The 13,446-nt window shown below is 34.1% G+C and overlaps 1 protein-coding gene and 1 long non-coding RNA gene across 2 annotated transcripts; one reads left to right on the forward strand and one right to left on the reverse strand.

The window, feature by feature from the left end:
• The first annotated feature begins 1,376 nt into the window (after window positions 1-1,376).
• Window positions 1,377-2,333, forward strand: LOC108378404 (signal recognition particle 9 kDa protein). Its single transcript, XM_017634703.1, has 2 exons — window positions 1,377-1,654; window positions 1,849-2,333. Exons 1-2 carry the CDS (start codon window positions 1,514-1,516, stop codon window positions 1,939-1,941), a joined length of 234 nt encoding a protein of 77 aa, XP_017490192.1. The 5' UTR covers window positions 1,377-1,513; the 3' UTR covers window positions 1,942-2,333.
• LOC108378405 (uncharacterized) lies at window positions 1,956-2,997 on the reverse strand. The gene is made up of 2 exons (XR_001849409.1): window positions 2,852-2,997; window positions 1,956-2,776 (listed from the first exon to the last, which is right to left on the reverse strand). It is a non-coding gene; the product is annotated as an uncharacterized LOC108378405 (long non-coding RNA).
• Between the last annotated feature and the right edge of the window lie 10,449 nt (window positions 2,998-13,446).

Raw genomic sequence — 13,446 nt, forward strand, 5'->3', positions numbered from 1 at the left:
AATCGACCCGTAGTAATGATATGCGATTGTAAAACACTTTCAAAAATGAAAACCATATTTTATGAACTTTTTTTGCTAATTGTCATCAAGTTTCACTTTGTATATTTTATAATAAATACCATTTTAATCGCACCCAATCACCGCGCCTTTTTCGTTTTCTTTGTTTTCATTCTTAGGCAGATGTCAAAAACGCTCAGAAATATAGGCCCCTATTATGAGTTGCATTCGATTTTCGACTGTGGTCGAAAGTGCTGAGCGAACGAATTTTCATTTGGTAATATGGCGCTCATTCGATGAAGAATAGCGCTATTGTGAATTTCGCTCGTTTAGGTTGTTCACAATAGTATATTTTTCACCGCTGAGAAGCTTTGTTTACAAATCGAGCAAACTAAATAGTATGCTTATACATATATATTTATGTAAATTTGTTCTAATTAAAATGAAATAAAAAAGAAAGCAAGTTTATAAAAACGTAGTAAAATGATTACAACGAGTTCTGGTTCAACGATTCGTCAGAGGATGAGAGCTTAGTAAACTGGCCAGGAGTAGCAAATGTTTAAGCGAGTTTAAGGTTATTAGTCTTTCGAATATATTTTGAGATAAAATATATTTAAGAAATTTGTCTACAGATTCATTAAAAAGTTCCGACCATCTAAAGAGGCGTTTGTGAGCCAAATCTATTTAAAATATTTTAAAACTATCAACAGCGCTACGATTTTGTTCTCAGAGATCGTGCCAACAGAGTATTGGGATTTTCTTTCACAAGTAAAACCAGCCTTTCGAGCTTGTGTTTAGTATTCACGATGTTAGAACTGCATGAAATTAATAAATTTTTTTTTTAAGTTAGTGTCTAGCCGCCAAAAAGTAAGAAAACCTATACAAAATCATACATTTCTCACAATTTTCTAACACTTCGCTACACCATCGAAAGCAAAATTCTGTTCGACAGAAAATTCGATACTCAACGAAAATTTCGACACGCTTGCATAGCTCATAATACGAATTTCACTTTCGATCTTCGATAGCCAGCGAAGATCGAAAATCGAATGCAGCTCATAATAAGGGCCATACTTTTTTCTTGCTTCTTTGATTAGGTGATCTTGTATTTTTGGTTTATGTGGTCTACACGTGCGGGATCTCATATGCGTCGTCACGCCGGCAACATTATGAACACAGCCAAAAATTACATCCAAGGCAAATTTATACAAGGTGGTGTTGATGGCGTATTTAGATTTTCGCGCGGTACTGCCTAATGTCAAAATGATGTGTTTGTTGTAAAATGAATTCGCCTTTTTTACAACAAACACATCATTTTGGCAAGTACCGCGGCGAAAATCTAAATTCGCCATCAACACCACCTTGTATAAATTCGCCTTGCCTCCTTTGTACAAATTCGCCTTGGTGACATCTGAGCAAAAAGTGACGTTTTGACGTTTACCTGTGTGCGCTGTCCACATTTAATTTTTGTAAAATTTTTTATTTATGCAGAAAATAATTAAGTTCTCTTCTTAAAATGGTGTTTGCGAAAAACTGGGAAGATTTTGAAATTGCCGCCGAGTCCATGTACATGGCTAATCCGCAGAACTGCCGATACACAATGAAATACGTCCATGCGAAAGGACACATCCTCCTGAAAATGACTGACAACGTCAAAGTTTGTACATATATAGGCCTGTTCCAGGTACCTCAGGATTTTTAGGAAAAGCTGTTTTCGTCTTTAATAAACCTTATGGAATGTGACGTAAGGGAACAGTTTCTTGTAAAAACCTGCAAATCGTGAAGTACCTAGAACACGGCAAATATGTATGTAGTATATCCAATACATGTAATTTCCCATTTTACTTGCAGTGCATTCAATATAAAGCAGAAAACATGCCCGATTTGAAGAAAATCGAAAAGTTAACTGGCAATTTAATGGGACATATGGCATCCAAGGAGTAACAAACTCAATTATATTTTTCACTGGGGATCAAGTGGGCACAGAGTATTTTAAGTTTAAATAGCATTGCTTTAGGGCAAGTTTTTCAGTGTCAGCTTAAACTTGGATCATGTAAGCTGCATTTTTTAATGAGCTGGCTCATATTTGATTGGCTAATTAGTTTAAACTAGCACAACCGTGCACTGAAAAACTGACCCTTAATGTTAGCTTTGTAACCACTTTACGAGTGGAGTTTTAAAGGTCGAGACCATCTTATGTATAAACATATATCGAAAACTTCCGATTCGAAAACATTTCCATGAAATGCTTTTAATTTATTGTTAATTGTAGATATGATGTAATAAAATCGTTCTTTTTGTATTAAAGCATAAAATGCATCTAATGATCACGACTATGCAGGCTCGTTTCGATTTCTATGATGGGACTGTTTTGAAACTATTGCCAAAAAACTCTGCCTTTAATAGTTGCGTTCCAGATGCTTCACGATTTGCAGGTTTTTACAGGAAGCCGTTCCAGGTGACCACCTTCCATAAGGTTTATTAATGGAGAAAACAGCTTTTCCTGCAAATCCTGTAAAACCTGCAATTGGTGAAGCATCTGGAAAGCAATTTTTAGAATTTCAAATCACATAAATATGATTTAATACAAAGCCAAAGCTCTGATTTTAAGTTCGACTAATAAAATACAGTGAAATAGTTGTTGCCAATTTTTTTATATCTACAGCTGCTCTGAATTACTTTAACCTTATCGTTCCCACAACAGTTGGTTCTACGTAACCGGAACGACCCACATTCATATCTGGCCAAGGACAGTGACTTCAGCATCATTCATCAAAAACTGTTTAGGGAATTTTAATGCGTTACAACAACTACTTTAATTTTATAATTTAACTTAGCTTTTTTACTCATTAACCTTTGTGTCAATACGTCATAGCCGGGTATGTTTTGTGGTTTTCAAAAGCACATATACATTTTTCCTATTACTTTCAAGAACTCAACCTCCAGATATCTGAATGCATACTAAATAACTACAAATTGCAACAAAAAACTTTATTTGTTGCCATTGACAAAAATGCAACCTCCGACCATCTAGGTCCCCTATGGTTTCCTAGGGACCCCTTAGAAAAATTGCCAAAAATCACAATTTTCATTTGCGTTTATTCGCTTGAAAAATGTTAAATATTCATTTGCACAATACATTTTTATATATGTATACATTTTCATATACAAGACATTTTTATAAAACACCCAGTAACCAAAACAAACATCACTGGGGCGGCAGCCCCAGCTTTTCCACACAGAAAGGGAATTATAGTTACCTCATCCTTTCCCAAGGTTACATCACTGGGGCCGAAGGCCGCCTACGCAGAAAGGAATTCTACGCAAAAATACTGTGGGCGCAAGTAAAAATTGCGATTTTTGGCCATTTTTCTAAGGGGTCCGTAGGGAACCATAGGGGGTCAGGGGTTGCATTTTTGTCAATGGCGGTTCATGCCTTCTCCAAAAAAGGTCGGTTGGAGGTGCCACGCCCACTCCCCTCACGCCCACCGCACTTTTAACGAACGGCCATAATGGAAATTTTCCCCGTGATTTTTAAATTGCCAACCTATACACAACACGTACATATATACCCGGGTATATACATGGTTGGTTGGTTGGTTGTAGTGCCTCAAAGTAACTTACTATGATACAATTAGCGCGTTTTGCGGCAATAACACCATCTTGATTCCCTGATGAATTTGTCGATATCATCTATAGTAGATCTTGATATATCTGCTAATTTTGTTTGTTCTTTATGTCAGGGACCCGGACTTGTATAACTTTTATAATAAAAGGCGTTAGAAAAGTTATTTTTGAACTAGCAAATGCCTGGCTTGCTTCGCGATGCCTAATAAGAACTTTTACGTTGACCAATACAAAAATAGTGTTGCTATGCAAAACGGTTTGTAATGTAAAAATTATTAGTTTAGGTTGAAAGGACTGAAGAGCAGAACCTTGCTTACTCATAGGCCAAGTATAATAGCACTGAGATAACATTTAGGTTAATTACTAACCTCCTTCGATGCTATGAGCACTTATTTCCTCCTGAGATATCTGCAAGTATTGCAAGGTTTTTCGCAGCACATCTGCATCTAATCTGCTCAAGTATGAGTTCAACCTCAGCCTCACCATTCTGATTACGCAGTTACGAACCGAATCACGTAATTCGCCATACAAAATCTTGAGAGCGAATCACTTCATTCGTAGGTGATTCAGATCCAATCCCCATGCGAATCAAGAACAAATCGTTGTCTTCTCTAATTTTTATCGATAACAGCTGTCAAAACACATAGACCACACACATACCCACCAGCACAAACATTGAAAAAATAGCTAGATAACATAGCAACATGTTTTAAAGCGTTTAAATGAATAATTTTACCTAAATTGTGTGTTTAAAGTATGTGACAATAATATTAGTTAATTTTGGTTTCCGTTGTTTTCTCTGCTTTGTTAACTTTTCTTTCGTTCTCCAGTAAAACAAGATGGCGTAGAACCCGCTCAAAAAATCGACTTTTTCACTCTTTTGTTCTTGCGTGATCTTTTGTCGTTGGTTCATGGCTTGGTTGGATATGAATACGCCTTGGTCTTGCCCGTGGTTAATGAAAATGCAATACTGGTTTCTCCAGCTGTCAAACAAAGAGAAATGTCAGAGAATGTCAAACGCAAAAATGGTAATTGGAAAATTTTCACGGTGGGCCAATTGTTTTATCAGACGGGATCAGCACCATATAGAAATCGAAATTACGGTGCAAAAATGAAAATTGTTCCAAATATGTATAAATATTTCAAGAAGTGAATTCGAGAGCAAAAAAATGTGATAAGCGCAGTTCATAGTGATAGCAATATTGTAATAAATCTAGTCAAATGGAAAGACAATTGCGGGTGAAGGAGGGCGTTTTTTCGCTACTCAAATTCATTCATCATTAGGAAAACGAAAATCGCAAAAAACAAACACGTAAATATATTAAGTGCAAAGAATAATGAAAAAATATAACTATCCTTTTGTAATAATAGCACTATAAAGGTTTTAAGTTGAACTACTGTGAAGTTTGAAAAATCGACGTTGTGTGGTGTGGCCGAAGGCTAGTTGTGGGAAAGGGCGACGTCATAACAGTAGTAGACCAAAGTTTGGAATAGCCTTTTTCGTCACGTTTCTTGGCCCATACATTTTTACTACCACGATTTTATATGTTTGGGCACGTCATCGTATAGCCAGTATGTAGTTTACCTTCGATTAAATCAAGTATGCAAAAGCAAGAAGACAGTACTGCAAGAATTTAAAAAATAATAATTAAATTAAACGACAAATAATCGACAGTCACAATGGACGACGACACAATGCTCAACAACCATGGTCCTCAGCCTGGAGCTGAGACTGTTTATGGCACCGAGGACAACAATATGGTCATGTCAGAGAAGGTGCGTAATGATAATGCTAACTATTATTTAAAACAAAATATATACCTTTCTATCACCAATGCCACGTTGCGGAAAGTTCTGCAATGATAGATATAACCACTGCTCGTTAGTTTGTATGCACGTACATATGTATATACATAAAGATAAATATATATGTACATATCTACACATCAAAACCATAGCATGCTAAGTCAGCTTAGACTTAGTCAGACTTAGCCTATTATGGTTTGGAGTCGTCGATATATACTTTGCAAATACACAGTACATATCCCTATATACCAATATGTAGCAAATGTATTCTATCATTCTTGCCTATACACATGCATATCTATGCATTCAAAAACTTATGTACATACATATGTATATGATAAAAGTAAGCTTTCGAACATAATATGTACCAGGGATGTTGCGAATATTTGGTGGCGTTCCATAACTCACACGAAGTTGCAAGATTTTACCAGAAAGCGTTCCCGTACTGGAGTCTCTGGCTTCCTTTACCTTTTGACAGTTTTACAGGTTTTAACCCAGAAAAGTTGGAGAACGCAACTATAATATATGTATATGTATACGGTGGAAAATTCAAAATTTTAAATGCACTTATTTCCCAACGTAACCGATTTTTACGAAATTAGTATAATTTTAACGTCATAATCGAGTAATTTGTTTATTAAATATAAAACAATATTTTAATTAACAACTTCCCCTCAGTAGTACCCATAATAGTCTGTATAATTGTATACAAATATGATAAATATTATAGTTTATATCCTCTAAAGTTATTTCTTTTGTAAAATCCATAGCTGTGCATATGATAAAGATTATCCAATGTTCCCCTAGTTTAACAAATAAAATTACGAAAATCCTGTTCTAAATAATAAATGGTCGATCTTTTACCATTATGTTTTGCTGTGACTGTAATCATTATGAGTAAAATAATTTAATTCCACATTTCATCATTATTTTATGATTTTTGTTTTTTCCGCTTAAAAAATAATAACTATAATTATAATTATAATTATAATGTTCATTATCGAGTTTTATTTTTTCGCTCAACGAAAATATTTGATTTTTATATTTATATAAAAATAATGATTATAAAATTTAAAAGGCTATACAGACCCAACACTGAAATTTTTACCTGAAAATTTTGGGACTTATTCCTTTACTAGGATGTCGCTACCTCTTTAAGGGATACACGGGCAATTAAGCCTTTGAGTTTTTTGAGTCATCATTATTCTTAAGTGAAAGAATAAAAATTAATAATGTGGAACCCTCTACTTGTTTTACAATGTTCAATCTTAGAACACTATTGTAAAAGTTTTTAATTTGTCAATTCTTGAAAAACTTTCATTTACATTTTTTCCTATTTTGAAACGCAATGAAATTATTTTTTCAAATATAAGTTTTTTTACTAATTACTTAGCAAATAACAATAATAATTATTATCTTTGAGAGAAAAAATAAAAACCATAAAATAACCATTATGTACATTTGATCGAAAAAATAAAACTCGAATAATTATAATTTTATTTAAGCGAAAAAAAACTCAAATATTAATTATTATCTTTTATCTTAAACGGGTAAACTTGAAATTACAGTAGGACGTACGAACGCAAATACTTTAGAATAGTTAAAACAGTTTTGCGACGGATACAACTTTTTGATTTTTGGTTAAAATTTAATAAGCAATAATTATTTTTCCTCCCCGTCTTTTGCGTTGTTTTGATAACATAATTCTTTGAATACATACTTTTTAAAAATATTACTCAAAAATAGTATTCAAAAGGGAGTAAAAATGGTCCTAAAATTTTCCCCTTTTTTTACTACATTTTTATGCATTGCCGAAATGGGACTACCAAAAAAAGTGAGGTTATGTAACTGACATCACCTTGTTTATTCCACCATGAGTCTGTCTAACCAGGGTGCGGACAGTACCCGGCTTTTAGCTTCAGACGCTAAACGGTTAAGTAGTCTAACAAGCAACATTGATGGGCTATCAACAAGTACTGCTAAAAGTCTTATAAGCAACCTAGAAATAATTTTAGATTCCTCCAGCGAAAGCTCGGATATAGAATCTGGAGATAAATGTAAAATTAAAGCTCAATTAAAGGCCTATCTTAACACGTTCGCTATCAAGCGTATTTAAGTAGTGCGTCATCACAGACCAGGTAGAATTTTATTTGTTTTTGTCTAGTGTTGTGGGTTTTGGTTGTCATTGGGTATCTCAGAAACTCAAATTCATGATAAAAGTAATTGGTTTAAGCCTGACACATATTTGTGACGCTGGCCTATAGATATATTTTTCGGTATAGACAAGGGTCACATTTATGTGATAGGCTAAACTTCAGGGTTTTATCTAATGCTGGATTTCCACTTGGCGTTAAATGGCAAAAATTACAGATGACAAAGCCGAGCATTAAAAAATAATCGTGTCATTACATTAAGAAAAAAAAAGTCATTAAGTAAGTTCATTTCCACATCGCATTTTTTTTAATGTCATGAATTTTTCGCCATTTCAATGCCTAGTGGAAATTCGGCATAATTCAGTTTTATTCAAAAATACAAAGCTTACAAAAAATGGCTCAATACTTGGCCTTTATGCTCAAATTTATTATGTTCAAACAAGTCTAAATATATGTCTTACCGTCCTCTGAGTAATTATTTCACTATGAAGCTAAAGTCTGTAAAAAAATATAGCCTTAATCTATACAGGTAGCTGTAATCCCGAGACCACTTGTCACAAACGTGTGTCAGACCTTCCTATAAACCATACTGTATCCAACAACCAGCTATCGCAGACGGCGGTGAATGGAGGTATAATTTAATTAAGTTAACTGGCGTCACACATTTGTGTCGGCGGTCCCACGTGAAAACCCAGCTGACACATATATGTGACGCCTGGTAGCGAACGTGTTAAAGAAAAACGAGATCATCTCGGTGAAAAACTTCTCGATTGGTGGAAAACTAAACTAAAATACGACAGATCTGGCCCGCAAATAATTGAGCGCTCCACCCTCCAGCGTTCCAAGTGAGCAATTGAGCAGCAAAATTATTTTTTTTTTAGTATAATATGCCCCTTTTGAACTTTGACTACTAGATTTACGGCTCTATTCTGTATCAGTGACAAATTATTGTCACAGTTTTTCTTACGGAAAAATATATGAAAAAGTTTAAATTTGTCAGTAAAATATTTTTGTCACCGATACAGATTGGGCTACAAAATACTATATAGGTTAAGCACTCGTTCAATGTTCTAATAATTTACAAAATTTTTAAGTAATAAAAACGATGACTTAAGTTGATTATAGCTTTTTTGATGTTATCCTTAACATTCGCAGATTCGCATTCGCATTCGCAGATTCGCATTCCGAAAATTCGCATCCGCGAATGTGAATAATATGACATTCGAAACATCCCTAGTATGTATATAAATTAGGGTGGTCCAAAATAAGTAAAGTCGGAATTTTAACGCTCTCAAAATAATTGTGTCTTATTATTGGGCATCTGTTGAAGAGAAACAGAGTCTTCCGATCGAAAAATATTGATTTTCAAGAATTCCATACCATTTCCACGAAAAGTTCTTTTTTTCCCATACAAAATACATGGAAAACTTTCAGCGCTTTGAGTGACCTCTAAATATTTTTTGATTTCAAAATAAAAAAATAGGGGTATACTTTTTTCGATATAGAACAATCCTAGGGGGTGAGAGCATAAAAATTCCGACTTTACTAAATTGCATGCATTTTTGGACCACCCTAATATACATACTTGTGTATGTACTTATCACCTGCCTCTCTTGTCTTAATTATGCTTGTGACGTACATGATGTTAACTGGTCTATTCTGCGCTGGCAACATAAATTTTGTAACCGGTAAATAAAGTTCCTGTCAATTTTTAAACCCTTTTCGCATTCTCTGTACTCTTGTAACCGGTAAATTTTGTCACCATCTCATAAGCTGGTAACAAAGTATTGCCCCGTGAAATATGCAATACCAGAATTTGCACAATTCTTCATAGCTGAATTGCTGAATATTTTCACTGCATTACCAACGTAATTGCAATCGCGGTGACAAGAAGTGGTAAGATTTTTTGGTAGTACAATTTTCCTGACACAACATCTTCGGTAACGTTAAGAATAGACCTGTAAGAGTATAATTAAATATAACAAATCAGTCTTAATAATAAATTGGCTACTTAAAAATTGCGTTTATAAGGCTACATGAACAAGAAATACAAGAATTACAAGAAATACAAGAAATTGGTAAGATACTATTCACTAGACATACACTCTAAAAAATCTGTTTAAAAATGCGACTATAAATCGAGTATATTTTTGTTTATTTTTAAAATTTTTTGGTAAATTTACACGATGAATATGTATTTTTCTCGTTTACACATTTTCGTGTGTAAAAATCCTTTTTGTTAGCGGCTTTACACAATTCTACGGGTGAAATCATACAGCAGATGTGTATTTTGTAGCTTGTACACACATTCGTAGTAAATTTACGCACACCACAGCAGCTATATTACACTCTAAAAAGTCCGAAATTTAAACAAACTGTTCGTTGAATAATCGTGCACGTAATTTCGCGAATAATAAGGTAGGAAATCAGTAACCTACCTTTTAGCTAGGAAATCTACACAATTTTTTTTTAGAGTTTAAGATATCTTTCCAAATCTTGCGGTTGTTCTGGGATTGGTAAAATCCATGATTAAAAAAAAAAAATCTGGGTCTAACAAGTTTGAGAAATAGTTGTAGTCCGATAAGGTTCTGTTTATTGGCGCGTTTGCACCATAAACCGTTCTGCTTGACATCAAAGCGACGCAATATACGGCTCGGAACATAAAAATGGATTCTCTGAAGTAAGCACAGACAATCAATTTTTCCCGAAACAATACTCGATAAAAACGAGATAGCATGAGAAGTTCTCCGATAATGCAGAGTAGGTAAACTAATTAGCCGACAACGGGAGACATAAGATGGTAATGGTTCAGAGCCCAGTTACACGATATGTATTTCCATATCGATGGCTGAGTGGAAGATCGACCTATCTCGGCAGCCAGTTCGAAAACATTCTATCTCAAAAAACTTTTCAAGAACGCTCTATTTCAGAATTCGTTTCAAAAACGCCCTATCTCAGCTGCCGATTCAAAAACGCCCTATATCAGAATATTTTCAATACATTTTGAAGTGAGATAGGGCGTTTTTGAACCGAATTTTGAGATAGGGTGTTTTTTAATAAAATTCTGAAATAGGGCGTTCTTGAAAAGTTTTTTGAGATAGAGCGTTTTCGAACTGGCAGCCGAGATAGGTCGATCTTCCACTCAGCCATCGATATGCAAATGCTACTTTTCTGATGCGTTCTAATACATATATGATACATACGAGTACATGCAAAAAAGTAGCATTTACATGTTTGTCAAATTTAACGAACGTAAGGCAAAGCGTATATTTAAATACCCAAGGACAATATTTGCGACGGAGTAAGTAAGATGTTGCAAGAGGTGCTTTTAATTTAGAATAACATTTATTGATGTTAAGGGTAAGCCGATTCTGAACACACCACGTGTAAAACCTGTTAAGCTGCGATTGAAGTGCGGCCGAGTCACCGTGCTAGTTCTCAAGCGCAGGTAAGACCTGATCCACTCCAAGAAGCCTGAGTGGATTCCTGAAAATTCTTACTTGATCAATAAGATATTATGGGAAATTTTGTCGAAGGCTTTCGAAAAATCTGTATAAATCACATCCAGTTGAAAGTCATTACGGCCAGTTGAAAAACAATCTTCCGTAAAAACTGCAAGATTTGTCACCGTGGATCTACAAGATACAAATCCATGTTGGTTTGGACAGATCGCATTTATTGACTGTTTTGAAGACTGGCGTGATTAAAGTTCGCTTCCAGTCATCAATAAACCTTCCGAATAATACCTTCCGAAAGAGATTTATTGAGGATTTGCAGTAAAGGCGTTTCACTAGGGAAAGGCGGTTTTTGAGATGGCTGAAAAGCCATCCGCGTCTATCTGAGACGAGCTGTTTTATGTTCTTAATACCCTGCAGGGCTGTCTGGTTTTACGACCTATTAAATTTGTATACTTATGCCAAAAAATCACTATATACTAAACTAAATGTTTAATCCCTACACTAGATAGGCATTATTTGTCTACCATGCGTCAAGTTAGCACTACACTTTTCGTAATTGGAAAAATTAACTACCGCTTTAATTGTAGTTTTTTTTTGTGTGGAAAGAAAAAATGCGTGATTTTCTCAAGTTAAACGGCATGAAATGAATAATGCCACTTTCAAAATATACGGCTCAGTTGTAGCTATTTTATTACTGATGTGTTGTGGAAAGAAACTATTTTAGTTTTCTTTTTCTATGAACGCCAAGTTCACAATATGTACATGCCATGCTGTTTTCGAAAGCGGTCAACTCGAGTTTTTTTTTTAATTTCTGAAGGAACAAAATATGTGATAGTGAAGATATTGATCGACAGGAATCTTTTAAAACTGAAAATGCCATACAATTTCTTATTTGTGAGAGTAGTTCATTTAGAAAAGTGTACTTTTTTCAGCACCCTGTTGAAATAACCAAATCATTTTTTCTGTTATTTGAAATCCGATTTCTGTTAAGTGAAGGTATTACGAAACCCTACATACTTTCCCCCGAAATACTTTTTCGTATCCTAAAATAACCATTTTATTTGAAAAAACTTTAAAATATACTTTTGGGTTCAGCTGTTTAAGTTAAGTCAGTTCAGTTTTGGTTATTTTTTGTTTAATTAATCTTTATTATTTTAAAAGTCTAGCACAAAAATCCACATTTAAAACTTTGTACAAAATTATCAGAATTCAACAAACTTTACCGATAACATGCAAAAATTTCAAACAGTTAAATCGGAATTTTTAGGAATGCAGTTTTATAGCTCATCAAATTTTAAAATGATAAAGTGGATGTTTCAAGACGCTAGAAAATCGCGTTGATTTTTAACATTTTTTTTTTGTAGCGGACGGTGTTGTGCGTTTTCTTTAGAGCTCTTGTTAAAAATAGAAAATTTTAAAAATTCTGAATAAAATGTATGGAAATTTTTTCGTTATATTTGGGACAAAGTTTGAAATGTGGATGCACTATATGGTGCTGGGGTTATATTGTGTGCTAGACTTTCAAAATAATAAACGTCAAATAAGCAAAAGAAAAGTAGTCAAAACTGGTCAAAATGTTACAAAACTTAATCAGCTGACCACAAGGGTAGGGCTGCCAGACGTCCCGGTTTTCCCGGACATGTCCCGGTTTCGTTTAAGTGTCCCGGTTTTCGATTTGATTGCACAAAATTTAAATGAAAGAGAAAAAACGTGTTGTAATATTAAGAAAAATGTTATGAATTTCCTAGGGGAAATAAAAATAGTACTTTCATACCACCATGCGTGGTGTTGAATCAAACTGAACATCTGATTGCACATTTATATGTATGTCTGGCTGTAGCTGAGTGCGCGGAGCTGCTTGCCATAATTTGTTAATTTCCAGAGGGTCAGGGTTCTAATCCCATTACAGGCAGAATGGAATTTAAATATTATTTTTTTTTAACTTAATTATGAAAAAGCATCCGTTAAGTGCATAGCGCTTCATTTTAATATTAGCGTATTTGAATTGAATACTTCTGTACTAAATACTAAAATTTGTATACTTAAATCTATTACGAGTTGGGTTGGTGCTCTTTCATATGCGTACATATTTTTTTTTTTAATTTCGTACGTTTTGCACTAGCAATAGTTGATGATTAATATAAGTACCTATGAAAATACGTTTAAATGACAATTAAATAATTTTACAATTATATTAAGCAAAAGCCAGAAGTTTTTGAAACAAGTTCACAGCAATGAAAGAAATGACTGATATTTTAATGTTATCTTGTGCTTAAATATTTTTTCTTTCATGAAACCTAGAGTACTTATAAGTACAGTCCCGTACAAAATTATTGGCTCGGTGACTCTTTCATCCGATCACAATTTCCAATCAGATCTTTTAGAAAAATTTTGAAAATGTAGCT

Source organism: Rhagoletis zephyria, unplaced genomic scaffold (assembly GCF_001687245.7).
Source record: "Rhagoletis zephyria isolate East Lansing unplaced genomic scaffold, Rhagoletis_zephyria_1.1 Rzeph_scaffold_14040, whole genome shotgun sequence".
Taxonomy (NCBI): Eukaryota; Metazoa; Arthropoda; class Insecta; order Diptera; family Tephritidae; genus Rhagoletis; species Rhagoletis zephyria.